This window comes from Schistocerca nitens, chromosome 3 (assembly GCF_023898315.1).
Source record: "Schistocerca nitens isolate TAMUIC-IGC-003100 chromosome 3, iqSchNite1.1, whole genome shotgun sequence".
NCBI classification, from domain to species: Eukaryota; Metazoa; Arthropoda; class Insecta; order Orthoptera; family Acrididae; genus Schistocerca; species Schistocerca nitens.
In genome coordinates, this window is record NC_064616.1 from 387,607,113 (window position 1) to 387,627,226 (window position 20,114).

General features: G+C 40.1%; 1 protein-coding gene across 4 annotated transcripts in view; it reads left to right on the forward strand.

The window, feature by feature from the left end:
• Positions 1-20,114, forward strand: part of LOC126248329 (glycoprotein endo-alpha-1,2-mannosidase) — a 70,752-nt gene that overhangs the window by 42,031 nt on the left and 8,607 nt on the right. For all 4 annotated transcript variants that reach the window (XM_049949224.1, XM_049949221.1, XM_049949222.1 and 1 more), the window contains 2 exons: positions 7,512-8,198; positions 8,305-8,712. In XM_049949224.1, coding sequence (XP_049805181.1) covers positions 7,568-8,198; positions 8,305-8,712 — 1,039 coding nt within the window. In that variant the 5' untranslated portion in view covers positions 7,512-7,567. The remainder of the gene's footprint in view (positions 1-7,511; positions 8,199-8,304; positions 8,713-20,114) is intronic.

The window sequence follows — 20,114 nt, forward strand, 5'->3', positions numbered from 1 at the left end:
CCCAGAGTAGTACATCTGTAATTTTTCTGATAATCTCACTTTCTGCACTGACATAAAAATCCATACCAAGTCTCCTGGGCTCTATCTGACTAGCTGGTGCTTGGCATTATAATGTTCCCAGTCTTTCTTCTGGGTGCCCAGCATCTGTATGCGAGCCAGATGCCGTGTTTCTTCATTTCTGTCAATGAGATGTTTCGTGGTCATCTGGAGTGTTGTCTGGTTGAAAACAGGAAGTGTATCAATTGTTGTTTTTGCCTCGCAACTGTAGAGCAGAAAGAATGGTGTGAAGCCTGTGGTTTCTTGCTTCACTGTGTTGTATACACATATTACGATGGGCAGTATTGTACTCCAATCTCCATGTTCAACATCAATGTACATCAAGAGTATATCTGATCTTCCAATGTTTTATTAAACTGTTCTTTAAGGCCATTTCACAGGTGGTAGACAACGTTCATCCTGTGGGTGAGTTTGCAATGTGAAATTACTTCTGGTGCTGCTCTGTAATCAGAAATCATCACATTGGGTGCTCTGTGCTTCAGAATGATGTCTTCTTCTAGGAACTTCATAATTTTTGGATCTTTGGCAGTCAGCACAGTTTTTGTGACAGCATAGCGAGTGAGGTAATCAGAGCAGAATATTATACATTGATTCCCATTTGTTGTTTCCCCAAGACATCACTTCCAGTTTGGTGGAATGGTGCTGCTGCAGGCAGGATTGGTACCAGATGCCCCGGAAGTAATTGTGGCACATGCTTCCATCATTGGCATTCCTTACAGTGGCTCACATAGTGTCTAATGGATTGGTAGAGACCTGGCCCGTGATATCTGTGTCCACTTCTGTCTACCATCTTCATGAATCCCAAGCGCCCAGATGTTGGAATGTTGTGAAAATACTTCACGACGGCAAACTATAGATGAGCTGGGATGACAAGATATCATGTCTGCCCCATTTTATCATAGTTCTTCTTATGCAATGCTCCGTTTCTTAATTCAAATTCTCCTTTGGTTGGCTCCACCTCCAAAGCTTCCATGGTTTTCAGCAGTGCTGGTTCTTCCCACCTATCAGCAGCAATGTAATTTTATATGAGAATGACTGAGATATAGTCCACACTGTTGTATTCAATTAAAGGATTCCTTGAAAGGCTGTTGGCATCCTTGTGTCTGCATCCACGTTTGTATACTGCTGTGACCACATACTCCTCAAGCCTTGTTGCCCATCTCGCCAGTCAACCTGATGGATCCTTCAGGCTAGTCATCCAGCATGGAGAATGGTGGTCTGTCTCAACAGTGAATTATTTTCCAAGTAAATACTGCCAGAACTGCTTGGTGACCAAAACAACTGGAAGACATGCTTTCTTGGTTGCATTAGTAGTACATCTTGGAGAGTACTATGGAGGCTTGCCCAGCCGGCCAGCCATGCAGTCTAATGTGCTGTTTCCCAAGCAGAAAAGCATGCCGGTCCCCTGCATGAATCCACCCGGTGGATTTGTGGCGAGATCTGGTGTGCTGGCCAGCCTGTGGATGGTTTTTAAAGCAGTTTTACATCTTCCTCAATGAATGCAGGCTGGTTCCCCTTATTCCACCTCAGTTAAACTGTGTCGGCGATTGCTGCGCAAAGACTGTTTCCATGTACACATACACCATAATTCTACCACGCAAACATTTAGGGTTACACTTGTCTGGTATGAGACGTTTCTGGGAAGGGGGGTGGGGGTCCAATGAGGAACACACATTAACCCTGGGTTCAGTGTGGGACGGCAGTGGGGTGGGTGGACTGCTGTGGCCTGTTGTGGGGTCGTTAACCACTGAGGGCTATGGTGGGACGAAGCCTCTCCATCGTTTCTAGGTCCCTGGTTCAATACACATGTCATGTCATGTAGGTTAGACATTCTTCAGATGTCTTCGAAAAAATGAGTGTCGTCCAGATAGCAAAGCCACTTCATCTGTTGCAGGTGTCAAAGCAGGTTGTCCACACATCTGAAGGTAGCAGGAGTGTTACACAGTCCAAACTGCATAAACTTATGCTCATAGAGGCCATCATGGGTTTTGAAGGCAATGTTTTTCCGGTCACCATCTTCAGTGTAGATTTGCCAGTAGCCTGTCTACATGGCCATAATTGAGAAATACATTGCTCCTTTCAAGCAGTCTAGGGTATTGTCATTGTGTGGCAGTGGATAGGCATCTTTCTTCATGATTTTTTTAAGTTGTCATTAGTAGGTGTAGGAATACCATTTGCCATCCTTTACTTCACAAGAACCACAGGAGAGGACCAAGGCTTCTCTGAAGGTTCAGTAATGTTATCTTGCAGCATCTTCTCCACTTTCTCCCAGATTATTCATCGTTCAGCCAGTGACACTCTATATGAGTGCTAACTAATTGGTGGATGGTCCCTAGTATACTGATAGGGTGTTGTATCACGGGCCACTTGATTTGACTTTTCTCTACACTGGATCTGAAAGCTTCCAAATATTGACACAAAAAGATTGTTACTCGCCAGTGTTCTTCATCAGTCAGAACAGATGTGTTGGCAGTTTGATGGTAACTTCCTCCCCTGCAGTGGAGCACAATTATTTCTCGATGACACTAAGCTGCCCTTCATGGACTGGTCTGGCTGTCCCCACATACATGACTTTAGGGCGGATTTGTGTGCTCGTGACAATTAGTGAGCCAAAGTTTTGCAATCAACAAAAGCATCAGTTTAACTGGTCATATTGATTGATGACTGGAACTGTCTCATTGATGACAATGGGATAGTGATGTCTTCAATGGCAAACAACCACCCAGAGCAATTTATGTTTGGTGTGCATAATGAAACAGCTTCACCAGTCTGGAGCTCTGATTTTCCACAGTCTGTGGCTGCTCGTGATGTCTAGTCCCAGCTGAGAATATCACCATGACTTCACCCATCCTCTTACAGATAAGCTACTGAGCTGGTATATATGGTACTGCCTGTTACAAGTTGATTGTGTGTTTTAATGTGGTTCAAATTACAGTCCTTAGCCAGAGAGAGAGTCAGCTGCTTTACCTGCTTGTGTAAGTGACCTATACTGCTGCTCTAGAGGGACTGCTCTCCAGAAAATGTTTTACTGTAGTATTTTACCTTTTCGCATCTGGAATATTTCTTTTGAAAATTTTTTAGCCCAGTATTGAGCTTTATTGCCAAGCCATAAGCTGTCAAGGGTACATCTTGTGGGGCAGTTGGGACATAGTCAAAGTGTTCCATGTCCCGAACTTCACCACAGTCACATTTGTTGTCTGCTTCATCTTTAAGGCCACATTTAATTATTTTGGTTTTAACTGGATCTTTGCTGCAATTCAGTTTTCTCCAAATCTTCTAGCTTGATGTATTGCCACTGGGCATCTCTTGTGAGGGAGGGTAGTCTTTTGAGGGCTCATTTAGCTCAATACTAAGGAACTCTTGTGGGATTTTACACTGTGCTGGGTGAGACAATTTTTTAGTTGAGGCCATTGACTTTTCCTACCCTTCAGTGTTACACAAAACTGTTTGTTTTTTAATAGAGATTCAACAACTTTTTTAGGTGATGGTCCTCAAATATGTTGCAGACTTTTTCATGAGTATTCTAAGGTTGATGGTGTCAAATGCAGAACTTAAGTCTATCAGAGCTGCTACTGTTATTTGTTTGTTTTCAAATCTATTGCACCTCTTGTAAACAACCAGCACAGCTATATTTATATGTAAGCAGAGCCTTTAACAAAATAAACTGTTGATGTTTTTACACTATATAGACAGTACAAGAGTGTAAGAAATATACCTCAAAATTGACAATTATACTTCACTACTGAACTTGGCAATACTTCGCAGTAGCTAAATATGTATAGGACTTTGATACACACCCTAATCTCTTCCTCCCCCCTCTTTTTGTGAATCTCCTCTCCCCCCCCCCCCCTCTCTTTGGTCATCTGCTCTTCCTCCCCCTCTCTCTGCCCATCAACTCCTCTCCCCTCTCTCTGTCCATCTGCTAATTCCCTATCTCTCTCCACCTTCTCCTCCCACCTTTCTCTGTCCATGTCCCCCTTCCCCTCTCTATATCCATATATCCATTTCCTCTCTTGTTTTCATCCATACCCTCTTCCCATTCTCTCTGATCTGTAGCCTTGTTTATTGTTACTGCCACCAAATTCTTGATTGGATATTGAATTAGATTAAAATAAATGGGTAAATGGGCTGGGATCATTGTATATGTAGTATACCTGCTGCTGGGTCTGTGAGGATACTACAGTAACATAAGGTAACTTTTAACTTTTTACTAGTTAGGGTATCTTTGTACCACTTACTACTTTTGTTTCAAATGGCTGCTGCTCCAACTACTTGCATTGATTTGTACTTAAAGTAAGTTTTATTACCTCTGTGATTTCTAGTTAGTATTTCAGTTGTCTTTACAACTTCCTATAATCTCTTAGGCTTGTGATTACCTTTAATTGTGTTGGATGTGAAGAGAGCTTCCAGTGACAGTGATGTAGAGGGAACAATGCAAGGTCGATACAAATATCTTGACATTTCAAAGGAAACCTGCAGTACTGTATAAACACTGTTTGTTTTTCCTTCTGATTAACATCTGATTTGTTTCTGGCATCATCTAAATTTACCCAGAGCATTAGGTACAGCAAAACTTCTTTGTTTTGTAAGAATAGTCTAAAGTTACCGCAAATAACTGTGTAAATTTGTACCAGTATTAAATTGAAATTTTACACTAATAGGGCATATCTAGTATACGTTTTCAGTTTTCCAAGTACTCGGAAACTATAGATGTAAGATGTTACAATGTCTGTTGCAATGTGTAATTTATTTTGTTTCCAGTACTTTCATAAAATGGAAAAAAGTGGTGCAAAGTTACCTCAATTGACTGTACCATCACTGACACTATTTCGTATACAAGGGTTGAAACTTAAATAGTGGCAACTATTTATTCACAACCAATACAAAATAGTTGCATGTTTGCACCTGTTACCGTCCTTCAAAGTAATCACCAGCATTGTGTAGAAACTGTTGCCAGTGATGTGGAAGGCATAGTATACCGTTAGCAGAGCCTGTTCTGTTGATGGTGCAAATGGAGCGCACTACTGCTTGTCGAATCTCTGGAACAGTTCTGAAGTAAATGCCATAAAGTGGTTCCTTCATCTTCAGAATCAAATGAGAGTCACAAGGACTTAAGTCCAGGGAGTATGGTGGATGGTACAGTACTTCCCAGTCCCATCGACCGAACGGAGCAGCCATAGCTTGTGCTGTATGAGCCCATGCATTGTTGTGCAAAATGGTGGGTGGGTTGCGCAGAAAGTGTAGCCGTTTCTTTCACAAAGCATTATGGGTCTCCATGAAAGTCGAAAGTGTGTCGGAGCCCCAGTATGGTGAAAGTTATGGTGATTGTCATGTACGACTGTGATGGTGTTATTCTAAAACATTACATTCCTCCACGGCAGACAGTCAGTGCACAGTATTACTGTTCGTTTTTGGAGCATCACCTGCGACCAGCTTTGTGAAACAAGCGGCGACACTTTCTGCACAACCCACCCATCATTTTGCACGACAATGTGCAGGCGCATACAGCGCAAGCTGTGGCTGCTCTGTTCGGTTGATAGGACTGGGTAGTACTGTAGCATCCACCATACTCCCTGGACTTAAGTCATAGCGACTTTGATTTGATTCCGAAGATGAAGGAACCACTTCGTGGCATTCACTTCAGAACTGTTCCAGAGATTCGACAGGCAGTAGACCGCTCCATTTGCACCATCAACAGAACAGGCTCTGCTAATGATGTATTACGCCTTCCGCATTGCTGGCAACGGGTTGTACACAACGCTGGTGACTACTTTGAAGGACAGCAGCAGATGCAAACAAGGAACTCTTTTGTATCGGTTGTGAATAAATAGTTGCCACTATTTAAGTTCCAACCCTCATAGTTTTAATCTGTAAATGGGTAGGATTACAAAGGTTTGGACAGTTTGGGTTCCGAAGTAGTATTCTAATCATAATGTGATAAGCTATAAATACAGCTTTCCTGTTTGTTGTGAAGACTGACTGTGAGGAAGAAAATAAAACAGCACATAGTCGTGAATACAAGTTTTGTTTAAAACTGTATTAAGGAGAAAGAATATATAGGGAGAAACAATTTTCCTAATGGTTTAAGTGCCCCACTATTGCAATTAAAACTTACTGCAAGAAAAGAAATGAAACCACACATTTTCACAGCGCAGCAGTTCCTTTATTGCCATCTGTTTTAACAGGAAACCTGTACGTCATTGTTTAAAAATATTTAGCCTATGTCCATCTAAATGTTTATAGAGTATCCTGTAAAAATTTGAACTTTTTGACAGTTTTGCTAACAATGTTTCTCTATGTGCAACCAAACGTTTATTAGTGTGTTGTGTAAAAAATTGATGTAAATCATCACAAAATTTTCTGAGGTATTTGCTAACAGTGTTTCTTATATATATATATATATATATATATATATATATATATATATATATATATATATATATATATATATATTTGTTTATATAGCTTATGTATAAAAATATATGTAGCCTATGTCCATGTGAACATTTATTAGAGTATCATGTGAACATTTGAAGTAAATAGGCCAAGAACTTTACGGATTTGTTGCTAAAAAATTTTCCCCTTTATATGCATATTTAGTTAGACCAAACGTTTAGTAGAGTATCACATAAAATTTTGGTAACAATGTTAAACATGACTTGTCTTTATATAGTTGTGTAGATTTTATACATGCAAGGTGATTCTTCTTGACAGTTAAAAATCCATGAAGCATTGTAGGTGACACTGAGACAAGTAATTAAACATAATGCACATGGGGCTGCAAATGTCAGGAAATACCCCAAAATTTTGGATATGTGACATACCTCACTGCATGTATAGCAATAGGGCTTGTCGATCTTACCTTTGCTGGTAGGGGGCAGTGTTTCACATTGCTCTGCTAGGCTGCTGTGTTTAGTAAAGAACATGTAGGTCATTTAATGGCAGCAATGCAATTCGGAAGCTTATATTTATGTACTTGTGACGCATTGTGGTAGGTTTTTGTTGTACTGTACTTTGTAGTTATCCAGTGGAGAGCATGAGACCAATAAATAAAATAATGAATACTACCTCGGTGTAGATAATTGTCTAATGCAATGCCAAAAAATACTGCCTGCCAGATGCACTGAGTCATGCCTGGAGCCCCACTTAACACTTGACAGACAGGTGTGACAGACTGATAGGCTTCACCGCTGGACGTGTGGCGAGGTACGTCATCAGGTGATGTCACATGTTCAAAATCACCCAGTGAAACCCAAAATCTCAAAAAGTTCTTGATTGATTTACTTCAAATTAATTTTTACGCTATACTCCAATTCAGACAGACATGGGCTACATTGTTTTCTAATATTTGTATATGTACTGGTAACTGCAGTATTAAGTGATTTCAATGACAAACCAGCACCAGTACTAGTAACCATCAAGTGAGTAATTTTATGTACTGTCTTCTTTTTCAGAATGGGCCTAGTGATGTCATTAAATTGAAGTAGTCTGAAGCTTCTATGCATTGTACATGTGCATGGTAATGCACATTCGTCTGTTAATTATCCGTGTCAAGCGACATGTTTTTCTGACGATATTTATGTTCAGTTTGGTTGCTGTATTGGGCTTCATAAGTCATAAATGGCGGAATATGATTTTGAACCTAGATTTACCAAATAGAAGACAAGCCACTATTGTACAACCATTTGTTATCAAGACTGACCTTTTGAAAGAGGAAAATGTACAAAAGCTACTGTCAAGCAAGTCTTACCACCTTACCACAGAGAAAATATTCAATGAAAAAATTGCTAAAGCAAAAAGGTTTTATCAAAAGATGCAACATATATCACAAAAAATGAAGAAATACCGTAGTAATAGTAACACAGAGCAAAACAGAACTGTGAGTACAAAACTGAACTATGATGTACATATATTTTATTATGTGTGGTATGGAAATTTAGTAGTTGATCATGAGTGGAAACACTGGAATCACAGGTACCTACCAAACTGGAAAAGAGAAGATAAGAGAGTTTACCCTACAGGCAGTCATCAGCCTCCTACAGACATTAGCTCGAACTTCTACCCAGCACTTGGATGTTACAGCTCAAGAGATAATAATATTATTGATGTGCACATGAGACTTCTAAGAGATGCTAACATTGGTATTTACTAGCATGCTATATAGTTAGAGAAACTTATTGTTTTACATTATGTCTTATTGTTGGTTGTTGGCTAATTTACTCATATCTTAATCTTTTTATTTTCAAGGTGTACTTGTCGTCTCATGGTATCCACCAGGAATGTCTGATACCGAGGGCACCTCATCAGATTCATTAGTTTCAGTTTTGCTGGACATTGCTAATAAATATGACCTCAAGATAGCACTGCATATTGAACCATACAGTGGCAGAAATCCTATCAATCTTGCAAAATATTTACAATATATTGCAACTCAGTATGCAAGTCATCCAGCCTTCTACCATAGACAACATAGAGGAAAGAAACTGCCTGTGTTTTACATTTATGATTCCTATCTAACTCCTTCTGGAACATGGAAAGAGCTTCTCAGCAGTAAAGGCAACCTTAGTGTTCGTGGAACAAAACTGGATGGAATATTCCTTGGGCTCTTGGTAGATGTTCAACACAGATATGAAATAAAGAAGGCACACTTTGATGGTGAGTTTCTGAGCAGCTATGTAAAACATATGTAGACAATATTTCCTGTAAAGAATTTATTTGTATGAACGTTGTTACCATGTAAATAATATTAAGCTTTTCTGAACAGAAACTGAATAGGTTTTCTTTTTTTTTTTATTTTTATTACTGTGTCATGTTTGGCTGTGGAGCTAGTTTTAGGGACCCATAGGACTTCAGTTAGCAAAAAAGGAGACATAATGATAGCCATGTCTGTTGTAACCCTCACTTGGGTTACAACATTTATTGAAGATAAATAACTTCCATAACAATAATGTAACAGTTAATTAGTCCTTGAACCAAGAAGAAACAGTTCTTTGCAAACTATTAATATCAAATGTAATAGAAATTATCCTGGGATTTTTCTGTTCTGCCAGCCCATTGGAGACTGGATAGAAAGGGGATATGGTAAGATGTTTAATACTATTGCAGCTGCAAACCTTTTAAAATCTGCGTCTGTGAGTTGGGAACCATTATTGGCCACCAGCACATGGTGTCCAACTTCTGTTACACAGATCTGCTCCAAGGCTTCCACCTTGGCTGCTGCTGTTGTCGGCTGCAGGTGGACAACATACAGGAAGTGGAATAAGGTGTCCACAACAATTAAGCACATAGACCCTTAGGTAAGGATCCACAAAGTCAGTATTAACGTAGTCCTGTAGCTATGGCGGTGTGGGCTACAGTGAGAACAATTGGGTTCGGGCTGGTTGGTGTGCCCGGCAAACAACACACTGTCGCACCACTCATACATCATCATCATCCATACAAGGCCAGTAGTCATAGTAGCATGCCAGTTGTTCCATCCTAGAACTCCCACAGTGGGGCTGATGCATGAGCTGAAGCATCCAGTATTGTAGAGAGGATGGTACCATCACGTGGCACTGTTCATCATCTTCTGTAAGGAGCACCATGTCTTGTCAGACCTGAATTTGGCACTACAGATGAAAAAAATAGGAAGACCAGGTGGATCTGCTCCAGAGAGCTTAGGAGGCCAAGCAAATTGGACATATTGCAGGACCAGTTGAAGAAGTTGGTCACAAGTGAAGCTGTAGCACCATCCCAGGAATTTACAGGGAGTTTATCAAGCAGTTGCTCCAGTTGGCTTTCTACATGAAAATAAACTGTTTCCTGGGAGTGAAATTCAGGATCCTGACCTGCTGGAAGACAAGAGAAGTCATCCATGTTAGCATGCTTAGGGGGAATATTAAATGAAATATTGGGAATTTGCCAAGTAGATTGCTATTTGATGAAGGCAGTTCACCTTATACTCTGATAATTTAATCTTTGATCCAAAAAATCTCAGGCTGGTGATAAGATGAAACTTATTACCATACAAAAGATATGACATTTATGGACACCAAAAATGATGACCACCACTTTCTTTCTGATCTCAGAGTAATCCTCATGTGTCGAAGTAAGTGTCTTTGTTATAAATGTAACAGATCTCTCCCATTCCATCATCTAACTTATGTGAGAGAGTGGCCCCAACACCATGTGGAGATGCACCTGTGGCCAGCATCAATGACAAGTGGGACTGGTAAGTCACAAAGCAGAAGATTGATGGAATGCTTAATTTAACTTCTGAAAATCCTGATTATATTCTGCAGACCATCAAAAAGGTACTCTCTTTTATGGAAACAGTGAGTGGGTTATGGAAACTGCGAGAGGAATAAATCGTGCATAGTAATTCAGTTTATAAATACCAAAAAAATTGCAGGGGAAATAATATAAAGTACGTATGTTCAGGTCTAAATATATGCTGTTTCTTCTAAAGGAGAAAAATAATATAACCCAAAGACAAAGTGTTGAGGAAATGAAATCAGTTCAAACATTAGAGACATCAATGACCTCCGATGATAATTACTCTGCGATTCAGTTGAGATATGTGTGTGATCCGCAAACTTTCATCCATTCTTCTCATTCAGACTTAGTTTCATAATACTGCATTTCAATGGAACGCAGGAATATCGAGATGACTCAGTGGTTATCACACCTTTATGAGGAACAAAGTTTACACCCCTTTCTAGCGATAAAGATTTGGGTTTCCTGTTGTTTTCACAAGTTGTTTAAGGCATATGGGGGAAATGAAATGAAAAGAAAAGGACTGACTTCCTTGCTCGTCCTTTCCCATTCTGAGCTGGTGCCCTTTCTCTAATGACCTCATCACGAATAGGACATTAAATCCTAATTTTCCTTCTCAATCACAACCAACATATTACATCTGTACATCATCATACACAGACAGAAGAAAATTGCAACACCATAAAATAATTAATGTGCAGTAATGGAATTTTGGGAATACATTTGTCTAGGCAACATATTTAAATGATTAACATTGCAAGGTCACAGGTTAATGTTAGCGCAATATAAGCCATTGCAAATTTGAAATGCTGATACATTAATAACTGGTATAACTACCAAAATGTTGAATGCGAGCAAGCAAATATGCATGCATTGTGTTGTACAGGTGCTGGATTACAGTTTGAGGGATGGAGTTCCACGGCTAATGTTATTTGTGGATAATGCTGGACTTATCGTCCAATGACATCCCGTATGTGCTCGATTGAAGACAGATCTGACGATCAAACGGGCCAAGGTGACGTGTCAACACTCTGTAGAGCATGTTGGATTACAACAGTGGTATGTGGACGAGTGTTATTCTCTTGGGCGAGTCTTATTCTCTTGGAAAGCAATCCCCAGAATGCTGTTGATGATTGGCAGGACAACTGGTCAAATCACCAGACTGACATACAGGTGTGCAGCTAGAATGTGTGGGATAACCATGACAGTGCTCCAGCTGCCATACCAAATTGCACCCCAGATCATACCTCCAGGTGTAAGTACAGCATGTCTAGCATGCAGACAGGTTGGTTGCAGGCCCTCAACTGGCCTACTTCTAACCAGCACACAGCCATCATTGGCACCAAGGCAGAACTAGTTTTCATCAGAAAATACAAAATACCCTGCCCTCCAATGAACTCTTGCTTGACACCACTGAAGTCACAAATGGTGGTGGTTTGGGGTCAGTGGAATGCATGCTACTGGGCACCTGGCTCGGAGCTGTCCTTGATGTAACCAATTTTTCACAGTTCATTGTGCCACTGTGGTGCCAGGTGCTGCTCAAATTGCTGCTGCAGATGCAGTACGGTATGCCAGGGCCGTAGACTGAACATGATAGTCTTCCCTGCTGGCAGTGTCACAGGGCCGTCTGGAACTCAGTCTTCTGCCGGCTATACATATTTGTGACCATTGCTGCCAGCAGTCACGTACAGTGGCTACATTCCTGCCAAGCCTTTCTGCAATATCACAGAAAGAACGTACAGCTTCTGGCAGCCCTGTTACGTGACCTGGTTCAAACCCATTGAGGAGTTGATAATGAAATCTTTGATGCCTTAAAGGTATTCTTAACTAAGAACAACCACCACATCCAATCTCAAAGTAAACTAATGCTATTAATAATCCTGAGCTTCTAATGCATTGAATTAGAACAAATTTAAATGACTGGCTTACTCAACCGTGTTCTTGTTAGTGCAGAATGTTACTTACCTTGTTCTTACTTCTTGCGTCTCGTGGAATGTCTTCTTTAATTGTCCTCCTATGAGTACTGGATATAGTGAGCAGTTGTTGAATAAATGGACACCGCACTATAGAGATTACTTTTCAATTTCTTCTCTTTAACACTAAGTTCAGTTTTGACGATCTTCTCTATTGTATGTGGGGTATTCAATAAGTAATGCAACACATTTTTTTCTTGACCAATTTTGGTTGAAAAAATGTGGAATATGTTGTGGGATGTTGTGGAATATTCCTGCTTCGACCACTACAGTTTCGTGAAGTTCGGATAGGTGAAGGCACTATATGTAGCCATCAGAATGGCATCTGTAACAGAGGTGCATTCTGAGTGGAGAGCTGTCATTGAGTTTCTTTTGGTGGAAGGCCAGAACATTGCAGAATGTTCACGGAGACCTGGATGTGAGCACAAGCAGGGTGAGCTGTTGGGTGAGGTGTCTGTCATCACAAGTAGGTCGGTTGCACAAACCTTTCCTATGTCCCATGTGCCAGCTATGACTTCAGTGGTGTTGAAACGTGCAGACACTCTCATTCGAGGTGATCAGTGGATCACAATCAAACAACTAGCTGCGAAACTAGATGTGTTTTTGTTGATAGCACTGACACACTTATTCATCAGATGGCATACTAAAAGGTGTGTACCCGCTGGGTTCTTCGCTGCCTAACAGAAAACCGTAAAGAACAAAAATGCAAAGGCATCACACAAGTCTGCGCACCCAAGAGGAGCTTACAAAACTTCATTGGACTGTTCTTCCTCCTGAATCCTGCACTTCCTGAGTTCCATCTGTTTAGCCCAAAAAAAGGATGCACTCCTCGGGAACGTGGAATGATGGGAAGGTTACTGATACATCAAGACATTAGCTCTGACGTCGACCAGTAGAGTGGTACCATGCTGGCATACAGGCCCTCGCAGTAAGGTGGCATAAGGCCATCACATTAAGTGGGGATTATATTGAAAAATAGGGTTTTGTAACCAAAAGAGGTGGGAACAATGTGGTGTATAGGGATCTCGAATAAAATCAGCCTGCTTCCAGAAAAAAGAATGTGTTGCATTACTTATTGAATGCCCCTCGTATATATGGACATCAATATTGTAACACAAATCAGTGAGCTACACCAATTAGAAGAAACTCCAAAAAGTTCTCAAGTGGCAATAGTCAACAAAATAACTATACATCTTCAAAGCAATTGAAGACTGTTTCACAACTGACAAAAAACTGCATGAAAGAGTCTATAAAATGAACATCAATTGTGCACTCATTGACTTCTGTATACCAACTAAAAACTGACATAAATTTTACATTTTGACTACTGGGTATTGGTGGGCTAACATGTTACCTTAGACAAAGATTACCAAATGCTGACTGATTCCTGCCTTGTGCACAATGCCTGTTTGTAGACAGGCCTGCACATGTTACAGAAATTACAAATTGGTAAAACACAGTACTATTACACTTTAGATATCAACATAAAAGATAGAAAAAGTGGAAGAGAGAAAGATTCAATTGACAGTGAAGTTTTAATTAGAAATTGACAAAATAATAATTACTAATCTTACAAAAAGGGAAGTTTTAATGAGCATGGGGATTCCCAAAGTTTGTCAAGAATTTTCTAAAAAGTGAGATTTTATAATTGGAATAGTAATAAAACCAACATGTTATTTTAGTAGCTTTATACATTTTCAAAAACAAAAACAATCACTGCTGCTAAACTGTAACAGTGGATTTTGGAAATAACCTTATTTTAAAACTGGAAAATTCTGAAATGCAAAAATTTTGAATAAAAATAACTTTTGAAATATTAAGTTTTCAGAAAAAGTAAAATGTTTGCTTGAAAGAGAAGAATGAGGTCTTTCAAATAAGGTACATGTGAGAGAGAGAGAGGGAGGTAGGAATGAATGAGTGAGTGAGTGAGTGACTTAGCGTGAGAAATTACCTTGAGTAGTTAATGAAAGAACCAACTCACGAAGGTAACTTCTTAGACCAGCTGGTCACAAACAGATCCAAGCTTTTTGATTCAGCATAGAATCCATGTTCATAGGGCCATTACAGCATCGGTGAATACAGCTGTAAACAGGAAAATATAAAAACAGATTTGAGGTTATCTGACAGGTCAACTTGAAAATTTCATCTCCAGCACTGACAATGTTGAGCATCAATGGGCAAAGTTCAAAAGCATTGTACAATACACTTTAGACAGGTATGTGCCAAACGAAGTTATGAGGGATGGAAAAAACAAGCCATGGTTTGACAACCACGTTAGAAAAGTGCTATGAAAGCAGAGAGAGGTTTACTGCAAATTTAAATGTAGCCAAATCCTCACAGGCAAACAAAAACTAAATAAAGCCAAAATTAGCATCAGGAAGGCCATGAGTGAAGTGCTCAATGAATTCAAAAGTAAAATTCTATCTACAGACTTGACAGAAAGTCATAAGAAATTTTGATTGATCTTACATTAAATCAGTGAATTGACTGAAGCCCTCTGTCCAGACACACTCTGACCACAATGGCATTGAAACAGAGGATGATACAGAAAAGGCCAAAATAGTGAACATCTCTTTCCAAAACTTTTTCTCAGAGGAAGACTGCACTGTAACTCTCCTCTAAATCATCACAGAAACAACAGAATAACAGATATTGAAATAAGTGACCAAGGGATAGAAAAGCAACTGAAATTGCTCAATAGGTAAAGACCAATGGACCTGATGGGATACCAATTCAATTATATGTAGAGTTGCAAAAGAACTTGCCCTCATATAGCAGCAGTGTGCCATAGGTCTCTGGGGGAGTGAAGTGTTTCTAATGACTGGAAAAAGGTGTAGGTTGTCCCATTTTCAGGAAGGTTTCTTCGAGCAGGTGCACATAACTATAGGCCCACGTCTGTGACGTCGGCTTGTTGCAGAATTTGGAAAATTTTTTATACTCGCATATTATGACATTTCTGGAGACTAAAAACCTCCTCTGTGGGAATCAACATAGGTTCCAAAAACAACAATCATGTAAAACCCAGCTCACTCTGTTTGCCCCCGAGACCCAGAAAGCAATATATATAAGTGACAAGGTAGATACTGTGTTCCTTGACTTCCAGCAGGCATGCAGTACAGTTTTGCACTGCTGTCTAATGTACAAAGTACAAGTGAATGGAATATCAGACCAACTATGTGAATGAATTGGTGAGTTTCTAGCAAACAGAACACAGCATGTCATTCTCAACAGAGAGAGGTCTTGAGATGAAAAAGTAATTTTGCGTTTCCTTGAAGGGAGGGTTACAGGACCATTCCTTTTCACACTATATGTAAACAAACTAGTAGGTAATGTTGGAAGTTCCATCCGGCATTTCCTGGATATAATGTAAATGTCATGTGACTAAGGCCTCCCGTCGGGTAGACCGTTCACCGGGTGCAAGTCTTTTGATTTGATGCCACTTTGGCGACTTGCAGGTCTATGGGGATGAAATGATGATGATGATGATGACAACACAACACCCAGTCCATGAGTGGAGAAAATCTCCGACCCAGCCAGGAATCGAACCCGGGTCCTTAGGATTGACATTCTGTAGTGCTGACCACTCAGCTACTGGGGGCAGACATTTCCTGGATGATACTGTTGAGAGAAGTCCTGTTGTTAGAAAATTGTAGTAAAATGCAGGAAGACTTACAGAGGATCAATGTTTGGTGCAGGGATTGCCAATTGACCTTCAACATACACAAATCTAGCATATTGTGTATACATAGACGGAAATAGCCTTTGCTGTATGATGACATGATTGCAAATCAATCACTGGAAGCAGTTACTTCCATAAAAATCTAGAAGTATGCATATGGAACAACCCAAAGTGGAATGATCACATAAAAATTATTGCGGGTAAGACGGATGCCAGACTGAGAATCATTGGAAGAATCCTCATGAAATGTACTCCATCAACAAAGGAAGTACCTCACAAAACATTTGTTTGACCAATACATGAATATTGCTCATCAGTTTTGGATCTGTACTATATCTAATTGATGGAGGGAATAGGGAAGATCCTAAGAACAGCAGCTCTTTTCATTACAGGTTCATTTATTAACTGCGAAAGTGTCACTGAGCTGCTCAGCCAAGTCCAGTTGCAGACACTGTAAGAGAGGCATTCTGCATCAAGGTGTGGTTTATTATTAAAGTTCCAAGAGTGTATGTTTCCGGAAGAGTTAGCCAGTATACTGCTTCTTCCTATGAATATCTCATGAAAAGACCAAGAAGATAAAATCGGAGAGATTTGAACCTACATTTAGGCTTACCAGCAGTCATTTTCCTATGACCTATTTACGCCTGGAACAGGAAAACTCAAAGTACCCTCTGCCACACACAGAAGAGCTAGTGGAGTATAGTTGTAGATGGAGAGAGAGAGAGAGAGAGAGAGAGAGAGAGAGAGAGAGAGAGAGAGAATATGAGAATATGAGAATGAGTCTCACTTGTAGAAGTGAATATGAGAGAGAGAGAGAGAGAGAGAGAGAGAGAGAGAGAGAGAGAGAGAGAGAGAATATGAGAATATGTCTCACTTGTAGAAGTGAATATGAGTTTGGCTCAGTTACGTGCTCTGTAGGTGGTTGAGATTTGTGGCTCCAGTTCCCTGGTTTATCATGATCATAACCTGTCTTAATACTTGCAAAATTAATCACTGTTTACAAGTGCTTTTGTATTGAACGGCTTCTAGATGTGACTCTCTGCACATGAGCAGTCAAAGTTCAATACAAATAGGAGAGAGTGCTGCTCTAGCTTTCTGTTTCGATTGGTCTCGACTGCACATGATCCAGAGCAATGTGTGAGCTTCTACACTGAAGTGGATGTACTGAATAGTCTGAGAAAAATTAGCAAAATGAGGGAGAGTCAACTTGATGCATCCCTTAAACAGAATTGGTGCCAGATACAAGCATAGATGACACCATTTCTCACCTATATAGTATGCACCAACAGCGTTTTGGCAGAAAGCAAGCCAGAAATACATATACCCCATTGAACTGCCAAATGACCTCTCACCTGGTGTACCTTTGAATTAAGGAGGGAAACAAGCCTAAAAAATACTTACATTTAATGGTTACTCACTTTCTTAATAAAATTACTGACTTCCAAATCTGGAACTATGTCAAAGAAACAAAATTAGTAGGTAATTAAGCCGGGAACTTAAAATATTACCTCCAGGCTCTTGTTCAACTTTTTAATTATTAAATTATCAAGCAATCTTACTACTACAGATGGTTCATCTCAGTTTCTTCTATGGTGAAATGTATAATTCTTATAAGATAACTGTGTATCATAAATGTACTCCTACAGACTCTCCCTTTCAGAGGAGAGAAAGACTGAAGAATGGAATGAGAATGATTTATAACACTTGCAGAGAATATGAAACCCTCTGCACAGGGGAGACTCTCATGTGTTTGTGTCTAGGGGGGGGGGAGACATTTCAAGTTTACTATGCTGCGTATATGCTAACGAGATACAATCTCCACTGAAGTATGACTTCTGTGGGTGTAGGGTTAAAGGTAGAGTGGCCACTTTTGTGAATGACACATTCCACTCAACTTACTCAACAAATATTTAAGCACTTGCTATAGGAGTGCACATTGATTTTACAAATTTTCTTTATAGTGTTCCTTGAAAAGAACATTGCCTTCCCCCAATGGATCCCAATTTGCGTTTCCTAAGCATCTCCATAATGCTAGCATGTTTATGATATTGCAGTGCCTGTGTTGTTCAGAAGTACAATGCAGTGTTCCTTTGGACATGCATGCAGACTTGTTTTCTCACATTGCAGGATATCGGTCACAAGAAAAACTGGGCATAATCGGGATTTCTCTTGTCTTTTTGAACATCCCATTGTTGTCAATGAGGGAGTACTATCTTGAGTCTCCATCCCCAATTTCAATCTACTGGCAATGGCTTTGCCGTGTGGAGAGACTGCCACATCTGGGAAAATTATAGGTTAATAGTGAGACCATGTAGCATCTCTGGAATTGTGCCGAAACATATTCCTGTATCAGGTTTAATTTCCTGCTATGTTCACCCTTATTTCTTGAGCTTATTATATGTTCAAATTGGCCTGTGAATATCTGAATTCCCATAATGTGTTTAGGTTAAATCTTAACTGAATTCCAATAAATAAACTTTTCTTTTTCCTGCCGTATCAGCCTGCTTGCAATGGAAATCAATTGTCAAACAGCCTTTCACATCATATGGGCAGAGGCAGGAACAACAATCAGAGGAAACATGGTGTGATCACAAGAGTAGTTTCTGCAACAGATAAATATTTCTACCAACTACATAAAGATGTAGGGATTTCTGGAACATGTGTTATGTCTCTAATAAGTACTGTACTAAACCAGACCTTAACTAAACAACTGGAATCATCTCCCATTCACCCATACAATTCGGAAATATTTCCTGTCAGTCACTGCAACTGCGAACCAGGACACAACATTGATCTTTTCTGCAACCTGAAGGACAGATGGGCCGCCGGCCGGTGTGGCCAAGCGGTTAAAGGCGCTTCAGTCTGGAACCGCGCGACCGCTACGGTCGCAGGTTCGAATCCTGCCTCGGGCATGGATGTGTGTGATGTCCTTAGGTTAGTTAGGTTTAAGTAGTTCTAAGTTCTAGGGGACTGATGACCTCAGATGTTAAGTCCCATAGTGCTCAGAGCCATTTGAACCATTTGACAGATGGGCTAGGACTTAGGTTCCAATTACAGCGAAGAGTACAACTATTAGGATGGTGCATAGGTTCGAAGTGTTTATCCATAAGTTTAATAAACATGACAAATGCACATAATAGAGACTTTAGTCATCAGTAATATATTCTCCTTCATTAATTACAACAATCTTCCAATGCTGGCGTAACTTTTTGATCGTGTGACTGTAGAAATCACATGGTTTTGAGGCAAAGAACTCATTGAGGCATGTTTGGAGTTCAGTTTAAGCTGGAAAGGAAATTCCTTGAAGGTTGTTCAATAAAGAATGGAAAAGGCGAAATTCTGAGAGTGAAAGATCAGGTGAAAGAGGTGGGTGTGGAATGACTTCCCACTCCAGATCCTGAATAGTGTTTTTTGTCAGTCTAGCAGAATGGGCGGGCATTATCGTGGAGTAGCATGACTTCACACAGTCTTCCTGGTCGTTGTTCTTGGCTAAATGTCAGCAGTGATGCTTCCAGCCCAGGGGAGCTATTCATAGTACACCACACTGTCGCTCTTCCACCAGATACATAACATTATGTATTGCGGGTGCACCAGCTCTTTGTACTGGGTGCGGCACACATACAACCAAATTTTGAATGTTCCCCATTGCATGCAAATATTGCGTGATTGTGGAATGATCACAGTTCATCAAATTTGCCAGTTCTTGAGCATACTGACATGTATCATTATGGATTAATATGTTTAAACAATCTTCACCAAACCCCGAAAATCTTCTTGAATGTGGTGAGTCACTAATGTCAAAACAATCCTCCTTAAAATGAGGAAAACATTTTCATCTACATCTACATCCATACTCTGCAAGCTACCTGAAGGTGTGTGGCAGAGGGTACTTTGAGTACCTCTATCGGTTCTCCCTTTTTTGCCATTCTCTGTCCAGTGGCATTATCCCCACGCACGGCAAAAATGTTTCTGGCTGCCTCCACTGCTGTCACCTCTCTATTGAACTCAAACAGAAGAATATGTTGCCAACATTCCAATTTCTCCACTTAGCGCTCTATTTTCTAGTTTCCATAGCTCCACTCACTATCTCCAAGTGACAAAATGAGAAATATGTGAACTCATATAGCAACAGTGAACTACAAATAAAAAAT